Source organism: Abramis brama (assembly GCF_963993115.1).
Source record: "Abramis brama genome assembly, chromosome: 3".
Lineage (NCBI taxonomy): Eukaryota > Metazoa > Chordata > Actinopteri > Cypriniformes > Leuciscidae > Abramis > Abramis brama.
In genome coordinates, this window is record NC_139965.1 from 38,173,375 (window position 1) to 38,199,382 (window position 26,008).

Consider the following 26,008-nt stretch of genomic DNA (forward strand, 5'->3'; position numbering starts at 1 on the left):
TCACGTGCTTCATTGTAAGTCCATTTTTAATATTTAATGTAATCTTTTAAGATTGAGGACAAGGGTCAGCTGGCCCTTGCTGTTATTACAGTGAACCCTTCCTCTGCTCACCCATGGTGACCGCATTCCAGCTGCGTTTTGGATGGGATATCTGATTGCCATGGTAACTGAGAGAGGCCCTTGCATCTGGGGTCCTGTTTCCTCTCACCCTATACCACCCCTCCCCAAAACTGATCCCATGGCCTCTGTCGCCCACTGGCCGTCCACCCAGACCTTTCATATGCCAGCTGGTCAGTGTGATCGCAAGCCTAGATTTAATTAGATAGCACAGAGAAACCCAGAGCATGGAGACAACAGAATGGGCCTTGCTAATCTGACATATAGTTAGAGTGTTAGAAAAACATTTTATTTTTACTATTTTAAAAACATTCTAAATAGTATAAGGATTAGTATATTGCATCAAATTATTAACCATTTGATACAATATTAGTATATTGTATCAAATTGTTATGTACATAGTGTCAGCAATGGGTTGAAATAAATACGAAAAATAAAGGCAGGATCTAATCGCATGCGGTTCTTTAATTAAAACAAACTCAACTAACACATCTCCAAGAATACATGAAACAACCACTTTAACATAGATGAGATCTGACAAAGACTAAGGGGCTGTGTGTTTACGCGATACCGCTTTCAACTAAAACGTAAAACGTTTTATGCGTTTTGGCCGTTCATTTACACAACAATGTCGTTTTGGGTGCCTGAAAAGGCAAACTTTTGAAAACGGGTTTCAAAGTGCAAGTTTTTGAAAACGGTCTCCGTGTAAAAAAAAACTAAAAAAACACATTGATCTCTGAAAACCATGATGTCATGCACATGCGTGTTTAATCTATAGTCTTGTAGTCAGTATAGTCTTTCATCTTCATCTAATGGCTTGGCAGCAGAATACAGTGTTTTAGTCGTTTTCGCGGATCCGTTTTGACAATGGTGTCGTCTGTACGCGGAAAGCTCAAAGGAAAAACTTCTCAGTTTTAAGCATATCGTAGTCGTGTAAACGTACCCTAAAACAAAAAGAGAGCTATATAAACACAGGGAAAACTATAGGACTGAACAAGATAATTGACAAGACACAGGTGAGACACATGAGGGCAAATCAAAAACCATGGCAACAGAAAAGCATGAACAAAGAAAACAGGATTTCTTTAAGGCCATGTATTATAGCTGATTATTGTTCCTAAAATATTCCAAAAAAAAATGTTAAATTGCATTTGACATTGTAGACAGTGAGTTGGCCTACTTTCAGTCTAGTTGCTTGCAGCCTCTTTCCTGTTCTGTGACCTCTGCTGGTTCGACTCACTTTTTCCTCCTCTCATGTTCTGTCTGTTCCCACAGGATAGGGCAGTGCCTGTAATTTCATTTCATTTTGGAGGCGCTTTAGACAGTCTAGGCAAGCGAACTGGCCGGCTCTGTGCCAGGATCCGTCCCCAGGCAGCTGACCAAGCTCCTTCTTAGCCTCTTCTCAGACCTGGATCCAGCTCTCCAGACTGCTTATGTGACAGAGGGCTTCACGGCCAGCCTCATAACTCATACATGTCTGGTTCCTCGCAGCTCTCAAAGGGCCTGCGCTCAGCGGACTCTCAGCCTTCTTTTGTTTTCTCTTCTTTAAGAAGGAGACAAGGGCAACTGCTGTTGTTGGCCATGACCATGAACCACCAGTGTGTGTTTTCACACAACCCTGTGTCAGGGCTGTGAATTCTTAATATGCATCTGTTGCATGCATCCCATGTATATTATTATTATGCTTTATGCATTGCAAACTACATTCCAAATTACCAGATATTTATAATCTTTTGTCCCATGCAAACTACAAATATGGTGAATTCAATGGATTATTTGTCCATAGAGCTGTCATTGTATATCTCGGTCATGGGATTGCAGCATCAAGTTGCAATAGGTGCACAGAGAACAGTGGAGGATTTTGTTCAAGACATACCTCATAAATATTTTAAAAGGCAATATATTGCTCATGAGGAATATCTAGCCGAGGAGCTCCACAATGACAGCCATTCTCATTTTCCACACAATAAAGCTTTATTGTTAAACCCATTCTCAAAGCAGACATGTCATTGCTCAAATAAATTACTTCTCTATACTTACAGAGTTGTATTATAGCACAGAATTTTACATTATGTCTCAGTCGAATCAATTAGCTCTTTATACTTACATTGTTATGTTCTAGTAAATCTCACATTATGTTTCAGCTAAATCATTTCTCATTGTCATGAGCACATAATATCACTATGATATGCTTTTAGTGCTCTTCTGTGTAAGCACAGTGTGTCTGTCTCTTTCATTTTTGGCAGGAATTTGTGCTGGTAGTGTTCTTTGGTGTGGAGTATGTGGTACGTCTGTGGTCAGCAGGATGCCGGAGTAAATATGTGGGAATTCTGGGCAGGCTTCGCTTTGCCCGAAAGCCCATCTCTGTTATTGGTGAGTGTGTGAATGAATTTTCAAAACGCCCTATTTTGTATTTTCTGGCGCATTCATAAAAGCAGTGTTGTTTTAAACTTGATTCTGTTGTTGCTATTGACATGTTTGCATGTTTTTCTCGTTCTAGACCTGATTGTGGTGGTGGCCTCCATTATTGTATTGGTAGTTGGTTCTAAAGGTCAGGTTTTTGCCACCTCTGCTGTAAGGTAAGGTTAATGTTTTAATATATAAGTCACTGAAGTCTCTTTGTCCCTTGTGGTACAGGATTAAGTAGGCTTAGATGTACTGTATTGAAGTCATGACATGATGTTGTTTACAGAGGGGTCCGCTTCCTTCAAATCTTGCGAATGCTGCATGTGGATCGACAGGGAGGAACGTGGCGGCTGCTTGGATCAGTGGTCTTCCTACATCGACAGGTGAAGCATATGCCTTTTCATATTTAACGTTTTGTACTGGGGAAGTAAAAATTACTGCATGAAATTTCTATAGAGGTACTCTATAGGTACTCTATAGAGGCAAATATTATTTTTGCATTTCCATTTACTCCATCCAACAGAAGAAAAAAGAAAAGAAAAAAAACTCGTCAATGATGTTCCAAAGAAGAAAAATTATAGGGACATGCAGAGCCATTTTTACTGAATCAAAAGCATACCAGTGAAGCACGATTCTGAAAATAAATGACTCTTTTGAGCCATTATTATTTTAATAAATATTTCAGAATGAAGACACTGCAGCATTAGCAGAGATAGCACTTCATAATGAGATTATAGTGAGTGTTTTCTCTTTCTAGGAACTGATCACAACTCTATATATCGGATTCCTTGGGCTCATCTTCTCTTCTTACTTTGTGTATCTGGCAGAGAAGGATGCAGTGGATGATAGAGGTTTCACAGAGTTTAGCAGCTATGCTGATGCTCTGTGGTGGGGTGTGGTAGGTAGCTCCCCACCCATACCTTTCACTGACACAATGGATAATTGAAGGCATACATCAAAGAACTGGATCAAGTTGAGTAATGGGTGTTGCATGTCAATGTCTTTTCTGTACATATGCTCAGGTGACAGTAACCACTATTGGCTACGGAGACAAGGTCCCTCAGACCTGGATAGGGAAGACCATTGCATCATGTTTCTCTGTCTTTGCTATCTCCTTCTTTGCCCTCCCTGCTGTAAGTTACAGAGATTTAATAGCCATAGCAATTGTTCCTCGCACAGCAGGCAAGTGTATGAGAAGAATGATTGTATTTCCCCACAGGGAATCCTAGGCTCCGGTTTTGCTCTGAAGGTACAGCAGAAACAGAGGCAAAAACACTTCAACAGGCAAATTCCTGCAGCTGCATGTCTGATACAGGTGTGCCTTACTGTTGCCTATAAATGTAATATTGCTTATCAGTTGTCAGTCACGAGGATAGTCAGACCTTCCAGAGTTATCCTGTTTCTTTTATTCTCATGATAAAGGCATCCTGGAGGTGTTTTGCCTTAGAGAACCCTGACTCTGCCACCTACAAGATATTTGTGAAGAAGAACCTCAACAACTCATGGTCTAGTCCTAAATTAAAGGTAGGCGTACCTACTTAAAGATGCTTGCACAGATGGACTGGATAACAATTTTCAAAGCACAAATGTAGAAATCTTAACTTTTATTTTATATTTTAAACATAATTTTAATGTGGTTACAAACTGTAGTAGGCTACCAGAAAAGAGGTAAAGTTTTTGTCGATTTTTACTTCGGACAGATGAAGATGAGGAGGAAAATTAAGAGTAGTGACAGGGATGATGGGCTGAGTTCTCCCACCGTACCATCCATAACCTATGATTCCTTAGATGATGGAAGGGATGGCGGACAAGATTCAGTGAGCAGTATTCAACAGTCAGGTATTACCAACAATAAACTAAGATACTGTTGACCTTTTCTACCTCTTTTCTGTTTTTTCACCTTTCACATCTCTCCTCTGATATCTTTTATTTCACCTCTCCATTCTCACAGAAGGGGCAAACACACTCAGAAGATGTGGTGAGCTTCAGTTAGTGTCTGTCTTGTCTGTACTCACTTGCTATCTACTATTCCCTATACCTGCCTTTTTTAATTGTTCCTTTTTTTACAGACAAAATGTCTAATATTGACTCTTTAAATGAACCGTATGGTATTTTGTTTCTTTAAATATGCATCATTTGCTGTGAAATAAAATGTACACACATGGTTCGATTTGAAATATGCTGTGTGAAAGCATCAAGCTTGATCTCTCTCCTCACAGAACGGGTGCCATCCTGGAACTCTCTGTCCTCTTTCCAGTTTTCTACACCTCCCGGTGGGTAACAAAACAAGTTGAAATTGGAATTAAATGTAACGCGTTTTCCATTGGAAAGACAGGACTCTCTTAGTCTGAATTGATGTGTGTGTTTTCTGTCTTTAGTGAAAAAGCCTGGGATTTTCGAGGTGCCGTCTCGACCCACACTCCAGAGGTGCAGCAGCATCGCAGATGATATGGAGACTGAGCTGGAGCGAGAGATTTCGCTCGTTCCAGTCACTCATGTGTCTCAGTGAGTAAGAACGTATTATTTTTGGCGCAATTTAAACCGAGTCTACCTGCCGTTTCAGTAAGTTTCCACTACTTAGAATCTTTCAGAACTCTTCCAGATGGCATGCAATATCGAATGGATGGGCAGTTAAGAAGTGTTAGCTTGATGGCGTCAGAGTTAGCACACTCCTGCGGTTCACACTCGCAATATCGCTTCTGTAAATACACTGGATTCCCAGTTCAAATCTTTAAAACACTTTTAACACATATTTGCCATCTCTGCTGGAACAGAGCTCAGCTTTCTGAGCCCATCCACCTCAAGTGAAAACATGGCTAGAAGAAGTGCACAGTGTATATTTCTGAGCCCCAAAGCATTCCCATGAAGAGTGGTTATGTTGCAGGCTGTGTTTTGCCTGAGAGGGGGTCATTATCAGAATCTCTTTGCCCCATTAGCTGGTCAGCATGTGGAACAGCGCAGAGCCTGTGTATACTGCAAACCATTTACTTACGTGGGCAATGGAGCGATCCCGTCTCTGAATAGTCTAATGAACCATGTCTCTGTTGGGGGCTTACAGTCCATTAGATTATCCAGATTGTCCCTTTCTATTTGTGATGGGCACTCTACAGCATCTAACCTTAGGCCTCTATTACACTCTGAATTATGTGGAATACAAAAGCGTTCCAATTTTATAAAAAAAATTCTAGTACAAACTTTTATTTATTTTGAGAAACCACAAGAGGGCAGTGGAGGTGTTTTTGTAGACCAAACCCTTCTCCTGTCAGATTAAAGCATATGTTTCTCTTGGCTTACACTGGCAAAATCATACTAATGCTGCTTTAATGTGTATTATACCGGTGATGTAGAAAGACAAATGCAGAAAAAAAGTCTGGTCCCACTTTACATTAGGTGTGTTACACTGTGTACTTGCATTAAAAAGAGTAGCCTAATTGTACAATGTACTTATTGTGTTCATATTGTATATTGCAAAACACTTGCTGCAAATTTGGTGGTATGGTTAGGCTTAAGGCTGGGTTACTGTGTAAAGTGAGGGTCAACAGTGTCATACAGAAATTAATTACAGCTGCAATTTCATGCAGGTATTTTTTAAATACAAGTACAATGTAAAACATGTACACAATAAGCACACTGTATCAAATGATTAATTCAAATGTTAGTGCACAGTAGTTAAAGACACATATGAAGTGGGATCAAAAGTATATTTTTAAACACAATCTGAGAGATATCGTAGACTAGGTTTAGTTTTCTTCTCACTTGCACTATTCTTGTGTATTTATATTGACTTTGATAGGGCTGAAGTGATAATATTAATCTCAGAATTGATACAATTACCAAGTTGCTTGTACACTGAGATTAATGTAGTCATCTGGAAAAAATGTAGGTGTTTTCCACCAAAGCAACTTAAAAGAGATTTTAAATTCTAATTAGCTAGATCTAATATTTTTAGAGTCTTAAATATGATTCCTCTCTAAATCCTCATTCTTAGGAGACATATTGCATCTCCTCTACAAAGGAGCCTTGTCACTACAAGCTTTCATTTGATCTTTGAAGTTTAATGAGCTTTCATTCGCCTCACACTGAGATGCAATGGCAACAGCTGGCTTTTCTCTCCCTCTCTTTTCTCTCTCTCTCCCTCCCTCTCTCTCTTTCTTGTCTTGCTCAGTGTGGGTGTGAGTGCATGTTTATTTGTTTATGTCCAGCAGAGCAGGGTGGGGACTCAAAAAGTCCAGAACCATAACGCCGCCTTGCATCTCTTCTCCTCTCCTCTCCTCTCGGCTCATCTCTTCTCCTCTTACTCCTTCTCATCTCATCTCCTCTCCTCTCCCTTAGGACGTTTGTCCTGCTCTGACCTTTGACCCAGGCTGTTAACTCAAGAGGTAGGAGAGGCACAAAAGCCTCCTCGTGCCTGCAGCTGAAACAGTTCGGCTGCATTGGGGGTGGGGGAAGAACAATGCCACAGAAACATATCTCTGACCGCTGCGCTCTCAACACACACACACACACACACACTGGAGGATATCGACACTACCTACACACTTTTATCTATTAAACCTTGATAAAGAACATGACTGTTTCTGCCACAGTGATATGTTATAAAATGTTGTCATTTCAAACCTCTTGAAGCGTCTTGAATCAAGCCATTTGGTAGAAAGAGTCGCAGTTGTCATTTCATATCAAATACAAAGGCGTCTTTGGCAGCTGCCTGGATCAAAGAAAATAAACTCCCGTCCAGAGCGACACAGGTATAATGATGAAATCAAAGCAAACGCAGGTGCGTCTGAAAGTGCCCCATTTGTACTCGCACGTATCTGCTGTTGCAGTCTTGTTGGGCTGTGGTGTGAGGTTTACCAAAGGAGACCCGGGCTGAAAAGATTGATTTATTCTCAGTAAACAGAGAAGGACTTCTAGTGGCGGAGGCCAAGCCAGGCTGTCTACACTGGTGCAGAGACAAAGAGCCATTGTCTGCAGCTCTACACACGCCGACAATAGCCTGATTGACAAGCGGCCCTAGCCGTAATGGGCTTCTGGGCTAAAGAACGCAAAAGTGACTTTTGTTAGAAACACTCTTGTCTTCCAGAGCAATAATCTCCATGCTGGCAATTTCACAGAAATTGTATGCATGTATGCGTTATATACATATTTTTCTAAGAGCTAAACATATATACTATTTATTTTTGAGTGTCACTTTTACTTTTACTTTTACTTTGATTCAGCATTTAAATATTTCCCCAGTCCAAAACGCATACAGCCTCGCGTTCGCCTGTTAGAAGTGAGTAAATGTGTGTGATTTGGAGTGTGTGGCGGAGTGTAAGGCGTGCTGAATGGGACAGAAACATTGGCTCACTAATGCCTCTTCAGCGCGGCTTGCCAGCACAAGTTTCTTTATCTTGCCCGTCACGGCCCCTTTTCTTCCCCCCTTAACAGTAATTGTGTTTCGTTACAGTGTGTTAGAGCTAACGAGGGACATGGAGCGAGAGTCAGCGAAGCAGTGAAAGACAGACAGAGAGAGAGGGAGAGTTGCTCAGCAAGAAAGAACACATCCCAGATGATTCTCTCATTTGCTGTCAGACCAAGAGCCCAGCAAGACTCTCTGTAGAAGTTTGTAACAGAACACTGCACACGGTGAATTGACAACTATTCAGACAAATTCCTGTGAGCAGCGGATGCCAACAGTGCTTAAAAAAAAAAAAAATCTGCCTAAGATTATGGATAGTTCACCACCCAAAAAAAAAAATTATGATAATAATAATAATTTACTCACTCTCATGTCGTTCCAAACCTGTTTGACTTACGCTTTTGAATAAAAAAGTGGCGGTTTTCACAGTGATGCCATAGAAGAACCATTTTTGGTTCCCCAAAGAACCTTTCTGGGAAAGGTTTCATTTTTTCTTCTTTGTTCTTTGTTCTTCTGTGAAGAACATTTTAAGAATCTGAAAAACCCTTTTCCACCTTTTGTGCAAGGTTCAATTGATGTTAAACGTTCTTCAGGGAACCATACCTTTACTTTTAAGAGTGTACTTTCTTTTGCTTACACACACACACAAATATGTTTTTATTTGTACATACAGTATAATGAAATTCAATGGGGTCAAGTGTTGTTTTGGACCCAACTGACTTTGACTGTATGAGCAAAAACAGTTGAAACATCTTTAAAATATCTACTATAATGTTCCACAGAAGACAGAAAGACATAAAGTTTTGGAACGACACAAGGGTGAGGAAGTGATGACAGAATTTTTATTTTTGCATCAACAGTCCCTTCAAAATTGCAGTTTTATCTACCGCTTAAAGCAGCATTTTCAAATTCAGAAATCACAAATAATAAATTTGTTGTCTATGAGCACCAATATTTCCGTTTCACTTCGTGAAATTAATATCAATGTGCCATATCAGGTTTCTTTCAGAGGGCCCGGCTAAGTTAGTGACTTTGTTAGCTGGCAACATGATATGACAAAAGGCACTGAGGCCCCTGGTGATGTATAAGGTCTTGCACTGAAATGAACGCTGTCAGTTTCTTTGCTGCTGTAATGTTTAGGATCATATGAGGCCACAAGTTTGGGACATAAGCCATTTAGTCATGGTGTACGGCAGTCATGGCAGCGGAGGACTCAATGTCAGAGTGAATGCTACATCCCTGTGTGTCACTCCTCATAAGGACATTTAATACTCTCCGTATTTGCCTGGCGCTTTGATGCTCGGGATGAAAGAGATCTTTGCTTGGCTGAAGCCAGAGGAACCCCTGCTGTGTGTGTATGAGCATCTTGTGCACGCACGTCTTTGTGTGCACATGTGTGTGTGATGGCTTCTGGCCAGCGGCCCAGACTCCACCCCAGGTCTTTACCCCAGTGTACAATGTCCAGCCGCTGGTCACCGATTATCGTTCATTACTGCCTCAGTGGCCTTTATCTCAGCTGACCACTTATTAAAATGTCATTTAGGTATTTGAGCTCAAGGGGGAAGATGGAGCTGATATTTGGGATAATGTCCTGTACGGCGCAGCAGAGCCCTCTAAAGCTTGTGATTCTCAGATCGTGGCTAATCAGAGCGCTCTTCCCCTCCTCTTCCACAGAGCTATTCTTAGACACACAGGGCCCCCATGAGCCTTTTAGTGCCATAGTGCCACAATCCTGCAGCCTGTGGCGCAACACCGCCACACAAAGGTCTTCATCCTTTGACTCGCTGAGACGAGTCACAAGAGTGCACATGGCCTCAGTGGGGGACTTTGTGGTAATTGACATGTGTTTGTGATTTATCATATGATGTAACAAAACATTGGGGAGGTTTTGAGTATGCAGGCCGTTTCTTTCGGATAATTGAGTTGTAAGTTATATCATGCAGTTAAAGTCTCTGAACTTTAAATAGCTGGTCCCACTAGAATTAATTGCTGCTTTTTAAAAAAGCAGTATATGTTTTTTAAAAGAAGTCTCTAATCCTCAGAAACACAGCATTTATTTGGTCAAAAATGTAATTAATTCCTGTGATGACTAAGCTGAATTTTCAGCATCATGACACATTATCCTTCAGAAATCATTCTAATATGCTGATTTAGCACTCAAGAAACTTTCTTGTTATTTCTTATGTTGAAAATTGTTGTTCTGCTTAATATTTTTGAGAAAATCACAATATATTTTTTTCAGGATTCTTTTATAAATAGAAAGTTCAAAGTATTTTGTTGCAATGTAAAAATCTGTACTGTCACTTTTAATTTCATTTAATGCATCCTCCTTGATGAATAAAATAATTTCTTTATAAAAATCATACTGACCCCAAACTACCCCAAACAGTAGCATATATATAATGTAAGGAACTTTGGGTAAACGCCTCTAAAAAACAAACCAAAAAACAAAACCTAAATTAAATCAAATTTACAACCTGTAGTTTTTGACCCCTTTGTATTTAATGCCTGAAGTTAAAATGCTGAAAACATACAAAGAATGGAAAAATAGATTATACAATGGATTATTGTATGGATTATATCTCTTAATTGTCATCCTTCTGTAATTTTGCATGCTCTCATTTTATAGTCACGCAACTGTCTGATTGAGTTTGTCTTTTTGCAGTATCACGGAGGCCATGTTGGTGTGAGTGAGAGAGAGAGAGAGAGAGAGAGAGAGAGAGAGAGAGAGAGAGAGAGAGAGAGAGAGAGAGAGAGAGAGTGAGAGAGAGAGAGAGAGAGAGAGAGAGAGAGAGAGAGAGAGAGAGAGAGAGAGAGAGAGATGTGTATGGATGCTTTTTAGTGATAAGATTAGAGTGAAGCCCGATGATTGTTATGTTTCCTGTTTATCTACGTTTGATTACACTCAGATTAGCTGAGGCCCTTTAGAGGGAGGTCAAATAACAGACACTTTTTCCCACCTAAAACACAATAACACCCTAGATAAAATGCCACTAAATTTCATATCACCCTTGCAGGTTCAGTTATTTTTTGCTGCTTTATATAAGACCTAATTTAGTCAATAATATATCCTCTCTGAAGCTTCTCCTTCCCCTCTGAGTTCTTGGTATCTATCCCCAGAATCAAATCAGTGTAGCTCTAATCAATACAAAAGATGCTGCCCATGTTGCCCTAAGGAGCGGTTGCTGACCTCGGATCAGGTGTTCTCTCATCTAGCCTCCACTAATGAGTGTTAGTAGATGCACAGAAGGGTTGATGTCATTTTCCAGACGAGATCACCTCATCAGACCAAATGTTGTTGAACACACCCTGTTAGAGTTAATTGGAGGTGGGGAGTTAGACCCTTTGGCCTGAAGTGTTGATGGTACTAATGGCATGTTTATTTCCTGTCCCATGATGTACTTCTTTGATCTTTATTTGGTGCGGTTATGATGGCTTTTGTCACAAATTTGACATCACTTGCTATTTACATGGACAAAGCACGCAAACGCAGACCTTGGCTTGTCTTTTGATCATCAAAAACGTCACAAAATGGGTTGATTTGGGGGTTAAAGTAGATTTAATTTATGGTCTGTAGCCTATGTAAAATCCCTTGAAGGGATAGTTGCCAGAAATGAAAATTGTTACCCTCAACCTCATTTCATTCCAAACTTTCCAAAAATTTCTCAGTTTTTGTCCAAGCAATGAAAGTCAGTGGGGTCCAATGTTGTTTAGAACCTCATTAACTTTTACTGTCTGGATGGAAAAAAGAGTAAAAACATTCTTCAAAAATATCTTGTGTTCCACAGAAGAAAGAAAGTCATGCAGGTTTTGAACGGCATGAGCAATTTTTTCAGTGAACTATACCTTTAATACTTTTCTCACAGGAAGCGTTGATTGTGATATTCTTCTTGTGGGATTATGTTAACGCATTGTTTTGTAATAATCACTGTGTCAGTACATTAAGGTACAAAATGCAGCGTTGATGCACAATGCTGATTAGACAAACTACTCTTGTCACTGGTGGCCCTCCAGTGGATATGCAGTTGCTTTCACATCTGGCTTCTTTTATTTAGCAGACTCAACAAAAAAAAGATTGGGAACGGAAGGGAAATTTGCAGTCTGCCTTCGGCAGAAAGAAGACCTCGTATGATCGCCTCATTTTCTCTTTCTCTCTCTATCTGTCGGTTTGTCTGTCTCTCTCCATCTTTTTCTTTCTTTCTTTCTCTCTCTGTCCCAGTGGGAGTCTTTCTCCCTTTGCGTACGTCTCCACCAGTGTTCGCCATTAGCCAGGCTTTGTGCCAGCACTAGAGGCAGATGGTGACCCTGCTGAGGTCATGAGACCAGCGTTGCTATGCTGGTAACCATGACTGGAGAGAGGAAGTGGCACTGCCTCAGGGACAGATGGGGTGGTTCCCATGTTCTATCTCTTGTGTCCCCCACCTCTCTCTCTTTCTGTCTGTCGTCTTTCCCTGCTCCATTGGAATGACAAACAGCCAGGGAGGTATGATTCCTGAACTCTGTGCATATTGCTGGCAAGATTCCAACTTGAGTTTATCAGTTTGGATTCTGTAGTTTCAAATGAGTAATGTTCCACCAAAATGGAACCACCCTACCATATTAAGCTCTGTGAATATCAAACTGATCATTATACCATAAACATTTATAGCTCAAGAGAGTCGTTCAGCACTTGACATGAAAAAGAAGTTATTTCCTCACAGTTTCCACAAAAATATTAAGCAGCACAAATGCTTTCAACATCGATAAGAATAAGAAATGTTTCTTGAGCACCAAGTCATCATCATCTCTGAAGGATCATTTGACACTGAAGACTGGAGGAATGATGCTGAAAATTCAGATTTAAAATACATTAAAATAGAAAACAGTTATTTGAAAGTGTCGTAATATTTCACAGAATCACTGTTTTTACTGTATTTTTCATCAAATAAATGCTGCCTTGGTAGGCAGAAGAGACTTCTTTCAAAAACATTTTTTTTTTAAAGTATGTCTAAAGGTTTGGACACACCTGGGTGAATGTTTCTCGTGGTCTAAAGGTTTTTTGAGGTTGCTATAAATGTAATATTTAAATATGTACATACTCGAAATTAGTTCAAACTTTGGCAATATTAATTTCTTTACAAAACTGATGTTTTATTTTTTTTATTTTTTTTATTTTTTTTAAATAGATAAGTTGGACTGGAGAGTGAAGAAAAAGCCATTTTGATTTAAACATGGTTGAACATTGTTGGTTACAGCATAACTCCTAAACTTCCATCTGTGTTATAGGCCTATTATGATTAGTTAAATTAATGATAGCTAAGAGTTTAGCTGTGTCCAAATGTTTTGACCCAATGCATGGAAATAGATCATAAACTATGTTTGACTTATGCATGGAAATAGATCATAAACTAAGTCATACTAAGAATGCAAAATAGCTTCGGTTTTTGTTACTTAACAGACATTTGCATTGCTGTGGGTATGATAATGTTCAAAGCTATTTAACTACTGGCAATATTACCCAAAGGGATGCTGGTTGAAATCTAGAGTATGGCACCAAAGAGCAGTAAATTGGCAGTTGCCTGGAGCACGGCATATGCCTTATCCCTCATTTCCCTGTAGCCCGCAGCCAGGGAGAAACCAGAAACTGTCAGCCAGCCATGTCCATTAAGTCAATGAGGCTTGATAGCCTGCAGCCAGTCTACAGCTAATGCATTTTAAAAGAACTTGTGTGAGTGTGCTCCGTCTTTTGTCAGAGTGACATGCAACAGACACGAGCCTTAGCATGCTAACATGATACAGGCATGGATCACATCGAGACTGGCACGCGGGAGCCGACATGCAAGGGAAAGTGCACTTCTCATACTTTGTCTTTCTTGGAGACAATGTTCCATTCCCCTATAACCTTGGTCTCCTGAGAGTCAATACCCTCCCCCCACCCCCCCACCAAATCTCAGTGCTGTGGTTTTTGAAAGCTTTGAAAAGCTGAGAGAGCCTTGTATATTAGACACTGTGTCCTGGTCGTGACCCTTGTGCTCAATGACCACTTGCAAAAGTCCTATAAACAGCATCTGGAGTGGCTCAGGGCTGCACCTGAAGGCGTAGCAGAGACTGATAGGATTGTTTTGCAAATGATATTGAAAATGTGAAAGGTCAGTGATTGTGCTACTTTAGTTTGCGTTGACATACAACCAACATGTCAGAGACCACATTTATGACCATTTATGACTAATTCGTATGGTTTTGTTTTTGGAATGGAGTTGGGGTGGACCTTACACTACTCTAACCCTAATATAACCTTAACCTGCTTACTTTTTTCTAATAATAATACATTTTTAAATGATTCACATCGTACAAATCCATAGGAAATCGCCACCTTGTAACATACTCATGTTTTCTTGTGAGATTAGGTTGACTAACAATAATATAGGCTATAATAATAATAATAATATTAAATATTTATTTGATAATCTTATAATAGTTCATCCAAAAATGACATTTTTATTCACCCTCATGTCATTCCAAACCCGTATGACATCATTCCTTTTGTAGAACCAAAAAAGAGGATATTTTAATGGAAATTATTTTTCTGTTGCAAAGAAGAAAAAGAAAGTCATACGGGTTTGAAATGTCACAAGGGTGAGTCAGTGATGACAACATTTTAATTTTTATGTGAATTAACTGCTGCTAGATGATAAAGTATCATTTCGATTTTCATTTTAAAATTGAAATGTAATGTAAATGTAAAATGTTAAGTATCTTTCTTAATACTAATCACAACACATAAACACACAGGTTGCGGGATTCCCATCGAGCGGCCATTCGTGTGATCCAGATAATGTACTACTTTGTGGCCCAGAAAAAGTTCCAGGTAAGATTTTTTGTTTTCTATTTGCTACAACCAAAATTGTATCAAGTTAGCATGTTACATCGCTAAAATGAGCAGAAATGCAGATTTTTCTTCTCTTGATTGTGGTGCAAGAGCTATTTTGCTTATTTATATTTGATTACAAAGAAACTTTCAAATTCAGGTTTCCAATCATGAGCATTCCTTGATCAATTTCAGTGTAGTGAATAAGGTGTCTTTTAACACATATTGAAGAGAAGACCTTGTGTTGGGCTTCATTCAGTCACAGCAGATGCTCTGCCTGAGTCCTCAAAAATACAGGCTAATGTCAGAGGATTACCTTAATAGCTGTCCTACACACTTTCTCCTCCTTTGTGCGATTGTGCGACACTTGATACTCGTTACTGCACTTTGTTTGTCTTCTCTCTTTACCCTCCCATCCTCTCGCCATCCATTCATTTGACCCGCTTGCCTCAGTCATCTCTCAATCCCCTTATTTTCTCCAAGTCCTTCTCCCCTCCTCTCACACACTCTTGCGACACAGAACACACACTTTGGAGTGTTTGTCAGATGCTGCTGGCTAGATTTGCTGTGTCTGATGTCATGACAATGTTTACCCTTCTTTGAACGGCTCTAGCTTCTCCTGAATTGGGTCATTTGTGCCGGAGATGTGTGAATGTTTGGTTATTTCACCAACGCTGATCAAACTGAGCTTAAGTTCTAGAAAACTGGAGCTTCACACATCTTCCCCATGTTAGTCAGGAAGTTCAAATTAATTAAAATAGCTATAAGCATTATCACCTGCTCAATCTGCCCCGAAGGCAAAAATTAAGCTTTTGATCAGGGTGTTCGTTTGGTTTCAGCAGATGTGAATCATTTTCCTCAAAGGTGAGAATCAAGAGGAAATATTTCCCCTCTGGGCTCGTTTGATTTGGGGCTGGTTGTATCAAGTCAACCGAGTTCACCCTTATGATGAACTGATTCTTTCAGACTTTAGTCATAAAGCTTCACTCTCATGAGGGCCAACCAGTGGGTTTGTGGGGCCCTAGGCAAGATCATATCAAGATTTGATCATAAAAATGTATGAGTCTATGAGGGAAAGTCAAAGTGTATTTAAATTAATTCTATAAATTTAGAATCACTTTTTTTTTTTAAATCTTTTGCAGTTCATTGAATAAGTCCTGCACTGTGGAAATTTAAGTATGAAAAGTACAAACAATGCATTCTCTCAATGAATATGATTTCATAGAAATGGCATGTGTAGGAATGATGCGATAAGAAAAATCTTAAAACCTTAGTTTTTTTAAATATAAAAACTGTATTATAAAAAGAAATTAAATATAGGCCATATGCACATAAACAAAACATATATATATATATATACGTCCATGTACTATATTTATATTTATTTTTCTTTTCTTTTAATATATATACACTGTCATTAAAAAGTTTGGTGTAATTAAGTTCTTTTAGCAAGGATGCATTAATTTGATCAAAAATGACAATAAGGACTTCTATAAATATTTCTATCTCACAAAATGCTGTTCTTTTGAACTTTTTATTCAATATTTCATCTAATCCTGACAAAGAAATGCATCACGGTTTCCACATAAATATTAAGCAGCAATGGTACTATTATAATAAATAACTATAATAAGAAGAAATGTTTCTTGAGCAGCAAATCAGCATATTAGAATGATTTCTGAAGGATCATGTGACTGAAGACTGGAGTAATGACGCTGAAAATTCAGCTTTGCCATCACAATATTACTGTTTTTACTGTACTTTTTTGATAAAAAAAAATGCAGCCTTGGCGAGCATAAAAGACTTCTTTCAAAAATGTAAATAGTTGTTTTTGACCGGAAACATTCGAACGGCAGTGTATATTTATTATATATTAGTATTTTATTATAATCATTATATTATATTTATTAAAAACAGATCTAAGTAATAACTATATGCACAGACAAAAAAAGCAAATACAGTGAGTGATGAGTGCAGATGTTATATCTTCTGGTTTTTGTATGTATGTGTGTTTTTGCAGCAAGCGCGTAAGCCGTACGATGTGAGGGATGTCATTGAGCAGTATTCTCAGGGTCATCTCAACCTCATGGTGCGCATCAAGGAGCTACAAAGAAGGTGGGATGAGGACTCACTTTATCACCTAGCAGCAGTTAAGCCCATTGGGAAAAGTGTTTACTTTAACATGGCTATACATGGATGACATTTTATAGGAATATTAGCAATATAAATGACTGTTTCATGACCTTTGGGTAAATAAAGCTGGGGAGTTAAGAGTACATCCATCTCTGTCACTATTTCTCTCACTTTTCATCTGCCATTTCTGTACATGAACATTTCACACGTCGCACGCTTGGTCCTAACAGGCTGGATCAGTCCTTAGGGAAGCTGTCTTTCTTCCAGACAAGTTCAGGTAAAGCTAGGTCATTCATTACACTTTCTGCTCTCACATTCCTCAACCCCACACCATGATTTGCTACAGTTTGACCCCTTCGTTGTTCTTTATGTTGCTGTTTATTGTTGTGTTGTAGTCGTAGTGCACATTCGTGTTTATGCTGGGTTTTTATTATGTTTTTCTTGGCTCTATTTTTGTCTTCTGTAGAACGCTTGAAAGACAAAGGCACAAACACTATTGGCTTCAGACTCAACAGGATGGAAGACAAGGTAAGCACTTGAATATTTGTCCTACAGCCAGAGCAGGGTTTAGCTAAAGTTAGTAAGAAAGACATTTATACCATTTTTGTGTTGGAAAACATGCTTTTACTTTATAACTATTGAGGGTTCCCGTATCTGAAGAAAACACCAAAAACTCACAATACTTAAAATAGTCCAAAAAGTCTTTGTTCGTAAACCACAATAGGCAAAAAGTTGTAAAAAATAAATAAATAAAAATGGGCCCACAGAATATAGAGGTGAACAAAAAAGCCAACAAAAAAAGCCAGAGATTTATTGAGGTAAATCTGTGCTTTTTCTCACATTTGCTTGTTTGGATTCCAGTATCTGAAATATCTCTTCAGACAATATTACACGCTCTTGAACTTTAGCAGTAAGTGTAGAAACCAAGCGCCTCCAACAAGTTAATCATTAGGGAAAAAAACAAGTTCCAGGTCTTGAGTTTACGTGCAAATGCGCACAACACCGTTGGTTCAGCAAGGATTCTATAGATAAAGATCTGTAAGCTTCATTCATCAAGCCTTACCCTGGAGGCAGAATAAATCTTTCTCTGCTTTCAATCAAATATCACTTTTTGAAGACTTCTCAAACATTCTCCTTGAGTGATGTGTGCTGATAAGGGTGTTAAGACTAAGTGTGTGTGTGTGTGTGTGTGGCCTCCCATGGATTCAGGAGCTCTACAAACACTCTGTCTACTGTTCATTTGCCACTCCAACCATAAATCCTTTTACAAACAGATCTCATCCTAGACACGAACTCGAAACAGCATACACACTTGTTCACGTGATCTCTCTCTCTCTCTCTCTCTCTCTCTCTCTCTCTCTCTCTCTCTCTCTCTCTCTCTCTCTCTCTCTCTCTCTCTCTCTCTCTCTCTCTCTCTCTCTCTCTCTCTCTCTCAGACTTGCTTGCTCTCTTTCTCCAGACTAATTTTATGAAATGCCAGAAAAAAGCCTGTTCAACCTGTTTAAAATTCTTTACTGAGAAAGAATATAATTTTTTTTTTAAGAAGTATTTGATCTTTTTTTTTCTGTTTTCATAGCTGACATATCTTTAGGGAGCGGTAAAAAATGTTTTTCGATCTTGCTGCCTACAAATATTAGGTGACTTAAGGATTGTTTTCGATCTCATTGACTCACTTTTATTGACTTCATCATGCTAGCCATATCTCTATGACAATGCTAGTGATTGATGCATTTTGTTGTCAAATTACAAGTATTTCCCAGAAGGACATGTCGTAAAGAACTGTTTGAAAATGTTTCATTAGCTGTAGACTCTGTGGACAGGATACCCTGCCCCTTACAGTGTCATTCTTCTTCCCATAATTCTGTGGTAAACAGGAAGCAGGCAGTGTCTGGCATAAACAGGAACAAATAGCCTTAACTTTTATGCAAACACCCATCTGTAGAAACTCATTACTGCATCACTAACACAGTCTTCTGCCTCCACTCTGACTGGATTCTCTTCACATATAGGGCATCCCTTTTTTTATTTTTTTATATTACCTTAAGATTTTTTTTATTTATTAAATCATATATACTGCTGTTCAAACGTTTGGATTTTGTAAGATATTTTAATGTTTTGTAAAGAATCCTCTTATGCTTAAAACAGTATTATTGTGAAATATCATTAGAATTTTAAATAACTGTTTTATATTTTAATACATTTTAAAATGTCATTTTACATTTTCAGCATCATTACTCAGTCTTCAGTGTCACATGATTCTTCAGAAATCATTTGTTGCTAAAGAAATATTTCTTATTATTATCGGTGTTGAAAAGAGTTGTGCTGCTTAATACTTTGTAATAAATATATTTACATATATTTGAAATAGAAATCTTTTGTAGCAACTTATTTCTTTAAAAAAAAATCTTATTGACCCCAAACAGTGCTGTAAATGTTTTTATGGAACAAATATTTAAAATACATTGAATCTGTTTGGACTATGAGGAGCAATGTACTGTATGACTTTATAATGTTTTCCCAAAATATTTCCCCATCAAATTTATTTGAATGGCTTTCTAGTATTTAATAGTAAATTACACTTTTTACAGTGTCCCTATGTTACATGTAGTTACTATAGTAAATTTTGCATAATTAACATGCAACTAACCCTAAACCTCTAACGCTTAAGTAAGTGCATGTAGTTAATTAATTACTCAGTACTTAAATGTGTAATTACACTGTAACACGGACAGCTTAAAATAAAGTGTAACTGAAACAACGGTTTGCAAGTAAAAACCAGTAAATGTAAAGTTTTATAGTATTATGACAAACTCGTAAGTGTGAGTAAATGTTGAAAGAATTTTTATTTTGTGTGAACTATCCCTTTAAGTTTCGACTCAAGATCTTGTTTTTTCTCTGTGGTTAGTAGTGTGCATGTTTGCATTCACGTCTATATGGGGAGCGACTGCATATGTTTACATGCCCGAGTCTCCTGCCGTACGCTATATGTTTGTGCATGTGTCCATGTGTTTGTATGTGACTGTGGTGCCACTATCATTGTGTAAACTGTGGTCCAGCATGGAGACACTCGTCTGGTTATTTCTAATGGGGTGTAGACAGCCCTGGCTCCACACGTCACTTAGCTTTAACCCAGCGGAATGACATTTGGCTCCCCAACTGTAAAATGAAGAATTACAAGTATTTCTCTGACAGTTTTCTTCCTCTCAAACATGAATCCCTTTAAACATTTAACAACAATTCCCACTGGTTTTAAAATATGTTTAGCTTTTCAGGCACATAGACAGTTACATAAACAGTACTGAAAAAAAATGCTTTGAAGTTAGAATATTGAACTATGTTTTACTAGAAAATACTATTTTAGTCTTTCTGCTTTAAAAGTTCACTTTTACTTCAATGTGTTACTTGGCATTTCTTTGTAATTAAGTGTGAAATTTACTATCTGTTTCTGAGTGAACATTTTTCAGTGTGCTCTGACATGTTTCAAAATTGATTATTATAGTTATTATATGAAAATATGGCATAAGGTGTCACAATTTAAGTGTAGTTCTGACTGATTATAGTGTCCACTCATTTCAACCATGTGATTCAGTTATAACAAAACAGCATGGCCTAATCTTTTCATTTAAATGACCTTTTTTCGACTATTCATTATCACCTCTTTGATCAAAGTTTAATCTCATTTACAGCATATATAAGGATAGATTTATTTCTTTTGCTAGACTGTTTATACAGATGGGACCTTTTATCAGTTGCTGGTGTTTTACGGCTTGTATGGACACATCGTCTCTTGTTTGTGACGTTATTTACCCAGACACCATGATGACGTTATTTTAGACAGTGTTTTGAAAGATGTGCTGAGACCACACACTCGTTTCCCCGCAGATCACACACATGGACAGGACACTTAACAGCATTGCAGAATCTCTCAACCTGATGTTGGCGAGGGAGAGACGGGGGGATCTGGCCAAAGGGAAGGAACAGCGTGGCAGCCTCTACCGACAACCAGCCACCCACAGCCTGTCAGTGCCGGACAGACAGGACAGCCTGCCCGGCTTCGAGCAACTGTCCACACCAACTGTTATTCATGAGGACAGCTGAGTCTAAAGCTAAAGGACCACTAAATCACAAAGTGCCTGACATTCGATCAGTTTTGGCTAGAGTTAATGTAAGATATTGGGTCTGGCTCAGGTTTAGCATCAGCTGATTTTAAGATATCTTCTTGTCTGAATAATTCTGTTCATCTTTATATTTTGTCAGACAGTCGAGCATCACGTAAAGCAATATGTATACATATTTTTAGCATACGATTGTGAAGACTTTGAGTTTTTGATATTGATTATCCAGTTGTTCTCTTTTAAAAGAAGAGAGTTCCGTACTTTTTGTGAGCGGTTTGCTCTCTTAAAAATAAAGGTTCCAAAAGGGGGTTTTCGCAGCAATGCCATAGTTGATTTGCCCAAAGAATCTTTCAATGAACAGTTCTTAAGAACATTTTAATATAGAGCCTTTTTCCTCTTTAAAGAAAATGAAAGTTTCCATAAATGTTAAAGGTTCTTCATGGAACCATAAATGCCAATAAAGAACCTTTATTTTTTAGGAGTGCAGATGTGAATAATTCTGATGTTATTTTGGAGTGTTATAAATTGACTTAATGTCTTTAAATGATTACTGTTGACAGGAACAAAATGTGTGTTGCTTGTGTTTATGAATCACTAATAAGCTTTTTAGAGGCACACAGATTTGTGAATACTGTTTAAATTCAGCTGGATAAAGACTTTTCACTATTGTCTTCGCAATCAGGTTTTTTATTTATGTTCATTCACTAATATGAATGTTCTATAATTTAAATTGTGAAATAAATACTGTATCCTAAAAAAACACTACTAATTCAGTTCTCCAGTAAAATCCATTACAGCAAAGCCAAATACCGAAGGAATTTAGTCAAGCAAATGACTTTGGTTCTTTAGCTCAAAAACGTAGCAATGACACTGATGACGATGCAAATCGGAAACTTTTTGCCTTTGTATTTGGCCTCCAAGTAAGGTTGTTTGTACTAGTAAAATCCATTTTCAAGAAGTGCCGTTTTTTTTCTCACTGTCTCAAAAAACTGGTCCTAAGTAAACATCTTGTTTCTTCTTTCTCATGTTTGCAGTGCTTTCATTTCCACCATGTTTTCGTGGGGTCAAACGCCTTGGCTATTCAGACACAAGTGTGTGGGCAGTTCGGCTTCCCGCTCTTTTCCTTCTCCGTCAGGCCAGAATGCTGCTATTTATGCCCGTGTGGAGGCATTTATGGCCTTCAGGAGCAGTTGTTGTCTTTTTTTTCTAAAAGTCTTTCGGTGACACTTTCAGAATTCCTTTAGAGCATCCCGACAGATCAATGACTTATGCAGCACACGACCATATGGGGAGCACCGTGACCTCTGATCTTATTGTCATACATTTGCTTTCAGGGGTGAGGGGCATTGTTGCTATGGGGATGACTACATGCGCACCCTTTGACCTTATCCTGGGCAGTAACACGGCTGTCCACTCCGCCTTTGTTCGCGCACAGCTTCTCGCATGGCATTGTCACCTGTAATATGTGCAACAAATCAGACATTCCGTCACATACGTATTCATGAAAGGCATGACAATTTTGTCTTTATTAGCTCTCTACCGCAATCGAGGGCGTAGGATTATATCTCAGAAAAGCTGACGTAGCAAACCAGGATGTCAGCTTCCTCTTAACCATTTGTGCCGACTTCATCCTAATTGAATAAAACCATACGCCATATGCATAATGATATATCTATGCCATATTCCACAAAAAATGTCCCAAAAGGGCAGAGGAATTAGACACTTTAGAGCACCTCTTCATGGCAGGACAACTATGTCAACAATGGAATGGACAGGACAACAGTATTGGCAGACACCACAGAGAGCAGGCCTGCTACAGAGGGGGTCTGGCCCATATGCCGCCAGATAAATGATAAGCCTTTGTTATTCGTTTAAAAGGACGTACTGCTGTCACTGTCTCTGGGACCGCTGAGCAAACTTTGGGACCAAATGCCATTAATCCAAGCTAGTGAACCCATAGAGGTGTATCCAGCCTTGAAGACACAGCTTGCCAGTGCCTCCGCTAGTTTTATGGGTTTTATTAGTGAAAGAGAAACAGCTCTGAAATGGAGAGGGCTACAACACAGAGATGAATGGTTTGATGGTTTTGCTGCAAATTGCAGGTGTTTGTGTCAAAAAGGGTAGCAATGTTGAGAAAGTGATGTTCCTGTTGTATAAATAAATGAACTGCAATTAAGTGGGGAACATGAATTGTTAAGTATGACTTTCTTTTTTTATTACTTTGTTTTTATTTCATTAACTAAAATTGAAGAAGAAAAAAATCAGTGTACACTGTAAAAAAAAATTGTTGGTTTAACTTGAAAAAGTAAGCTAACCTAACCCGGTTGCCTTACAATTTTGAGTTCATTGAAATTTTAAATTTGAGTTAATACGATTGGTTTAATCAACAGAAACTCAAAATAAAATTTTATCTGGTACCACATGAATTATCTAAGTTGATTTGACAAAAAAATAAATAAATAAAATGTTGTGATAACAAATCATGAAAATAATGTTTTACTGTGTAGTTTTTGAGTAAAAAAAAATAAAAAATCTAAAGACATCATCATTGTCATAGTATTTACACTAGGCTATTTTAATTATTTATTTTAATTACTTGATTATATTTAGTAGTTTACTCTTAAAACTAAGTTCTAAAAGGGGGTTTTCACAGTGATGACACATTTTGGGTTCCCCAAAGAACCTGTGAACAGTTCTTAAAAGATCCACTTTTTGTTTGTTCGCAGAACATTTTAATAATCTAAAGAGCCTTTTCCACTATTAAAGAGCCTTTTGTGGAATGGAAAGGTTCCATGGATGTTAAAGGTTCTTCATGGAACCATGATGTCAACCTTTTATATTTTGTATTCAGACGCACAGTATTTCCTGTTGTGTTTTTTTTTTTTTTTAGTCAAATAAACGAGCATGATTTAACTCATGTTTTAGTCAGAATAAAAGGATTCGAATTGAACTCTTAACTTCATTTAATGATGTACAGACTGCATGGGCTGAATGAATGCGTCTCTGTGGGATTTGCTGATAAAAGTCGAGGTCCCATGAGCCTGAGGAGGTAATCCATCTGGTCAGGAAACCCAGCTGAGCTATAACGGAACATATTGGAAACCCTGTCAATCTGGACATAATGATTTTAGTGTAAAAGCTCAAATAATGAGGTTCAGTTAAACCCTGGGGGATTCCTCACATTACAAGTCACATAATTTCGTTTATTAAAATCCACGTTTTTCATCAATAATTATGAAACAAGGTTGTGTAATATTAAGCCAATTTCATAGATGTTTTAGAGGTAGCCATGCCGTGCAGCTTTCTCAAAGGTTTATCATATTTTAACACGCGAAAGATAAAAATTCGTTCAGGTAATCAGAAGAATTTGATCGCAATTGCTTATTATTTTTATACAATGCTTATATGCAAAATCTATGTGTTCCTATTGCATCGCCGGTAGCTTCTGAGTTAGGGACTACAAATGTATCAGGCTACCTTATGTAGGCCTATTTTGGCCTGCTTGTAATAGTAAAGGCTAGTTGTTAATTATTATTATTATTAGCCTATTATTGTTGTTAATTAAGTTTACATGCACATTGCATGTTTACATATTTATTTAAAGTGTTACCGAACAATCTTTATGCAATTGTCTCCAAACGTTGTTGGTTTCTTCATTTGAATGATGGTCTGTCGCTGTCATTACGCACTGGAGTAGGCTATCTCTGTTTTCTTGCACACGACTAGATACGGACCAGAAACAAAAGCAAACAGGATTTGTGAGCACCGAGCGCTTCTGTGAGAGCACAAAGCCTCATTTGCAGGTGAATGCGATGGCACTCGCTTCGCCTTACGCCTTTAGCTGCCTTTGTTCCATTTCGCCTTTTTTGGTGCCAGATGGTCATGGAAAAGGGAAACTTCTTTAGAGAAAGGCTATATCTAGCGAAACACTGGCACTCTTCACCTAGCCCAAACGTGAATGACAGAAATGAAAGGGGGGAAATCTGAGTAGCCTATCTGTAAAAAAAAAAAAAAAAATCGTTGATAAGCATTTTATTTAGATTTTTCTGACAAAATGTGGGTTGTTAAAGGCCCAAAGTTGTAAAAGTGTAAAATCCAAATAAACTCATTCATTCATTCATTCATTCCAGCTTTATCCAATTATCGGTCCCTTTCCAGTCTATTATGATCAACGTTTCAAAGATTTTTAAATAGCCTACAAACGTAGCTGTTCATACTATTTTTTTTTTTGGTAACTCTTTTTGGTAACACTTTATTTTACAGTGTCCTTGTTGCATATGTTACATGTACAGTAAATTACATGCAATAATTACATGCAACTAACCCTCAACCAAATCCTAATTATACCCTAACCCTGGAGTAATGTAGTTGCTTAATATTACTTAGTACTTAAATTTATAATTACACTGCAACAATGACACCTTAAAATAAAGTGTAGGCTAACCCACTTTTTTAAGGTGTCCTTGTTACAGTGTTATTATACATTTAAGTACTAAGTAATAATATTTAACTGCATGTCTATTTATAGGTTAGGAATAGGGTTTGGTTTAGGGTCAGTTGCATGCAATTATAACCTACACCATTTATAGGCTAATTACTAACAAGGCTACATGTTACGTGAAACAAGGACACAAAAATAAAGTGTTAGCTAATATTTTATTTGACATGATAGCCTATTGCTGTTATTCGTCATTTAAAATATAGACATGTAGCCTAATTAAAGAGCTATTCGTTTAAGTAGAAATGATAACCTGGTAAAATTGAACGAAAGTTAAGTTTTCACAAAAAAAAATAAAAATAAATAAATATCCAAAAATCCAACTGGATACAGCCTATTCCAGTTTTAACTATAAGAAGTTTTAGCCTACCTATTTTGCTCACAATCACATTTCGTTTTGGACACGAATATATTTTATCTATACAGTTTTTGTTCTCGTTTTTTTCCCCTAACTCGATGACATTATAAAGATCTGGCGTGTGGTGGTATCTATA

The 26,008-nt window shown here is 38.0% G+C and overlaps 1 protein-coding gene across 1 annotated transcript in view; it reads left to right on the forward strand.

The window, feature by feature from the left end:
- kcnq1.1 (potassium voltage-gated channel, KQT-like subfamily, member 1.1) overlaps window positions 1–23,532 on the forward strand; it is a 37,381-nt gene extending 13,849 nt beyond the window's left edge. The window contains exons 3-18 of the mRNA XM_084108506.1: window positions 2,364–2,490; window positions 2,618–2,696; window positions 2,810–2,906; window positions 3,281–3,421; window positions 3,546–3,656; window positions 3,743–3,838; window positions 3,946–4,047; window positions 4,224–4,362; window positions 4,475–4,501; window positions 4,743–4,796; window positions 4,902–5,028; window positions 14,693–14,768; window positions 16,789–16,883; window positions 17,132–17,178; window positions 17,368–17,429; window positions 20,784–23,532. Coding sequence (XP_083964632.1) covers window positions 2,364–2,490; window positions 2,618–2,696; window positions 2,810–2,906; window positions 3,281–3,421; window positions 3,546–3,656; window positions 3,743–3,838; window positions 3,946–4,047; window positions 4,224–4,362; window positions 4,475–4,501; window positions 4,743–4,796; window positions 4,902–5,028; window positions 14,693–14,768; window positions 16,789–16,883; window positions 17,132–17,178; window positions 17,368–17,429; window positions 20,784–20,999 — 1,596 coding nt within the window. The 3' untranslated portion in view covers window positions 21,000–23,532. The remainder of the gene's footprint in view (window positions 1–2,363; window positions 2,491–2,617; window positions 2,697–2,809; window positions 2,907–3,280; window positions 3,422–3,545; window positions 3,657–3,742; window positions 3,839–3,945; window positions 4,048–4,223; window positions 4,363–4,474; window positions 4,502–4,742; window positions 4,797–4,901; window positions 5,029–14,692; window positions 14,769–16,788; window positions 16,884–17,131; window positions 17,179–17,367; window positions 17,430–20,783) is intronic.
- Window positions 23,533–26,008: the final 2,476 nt, after the last annotated feature.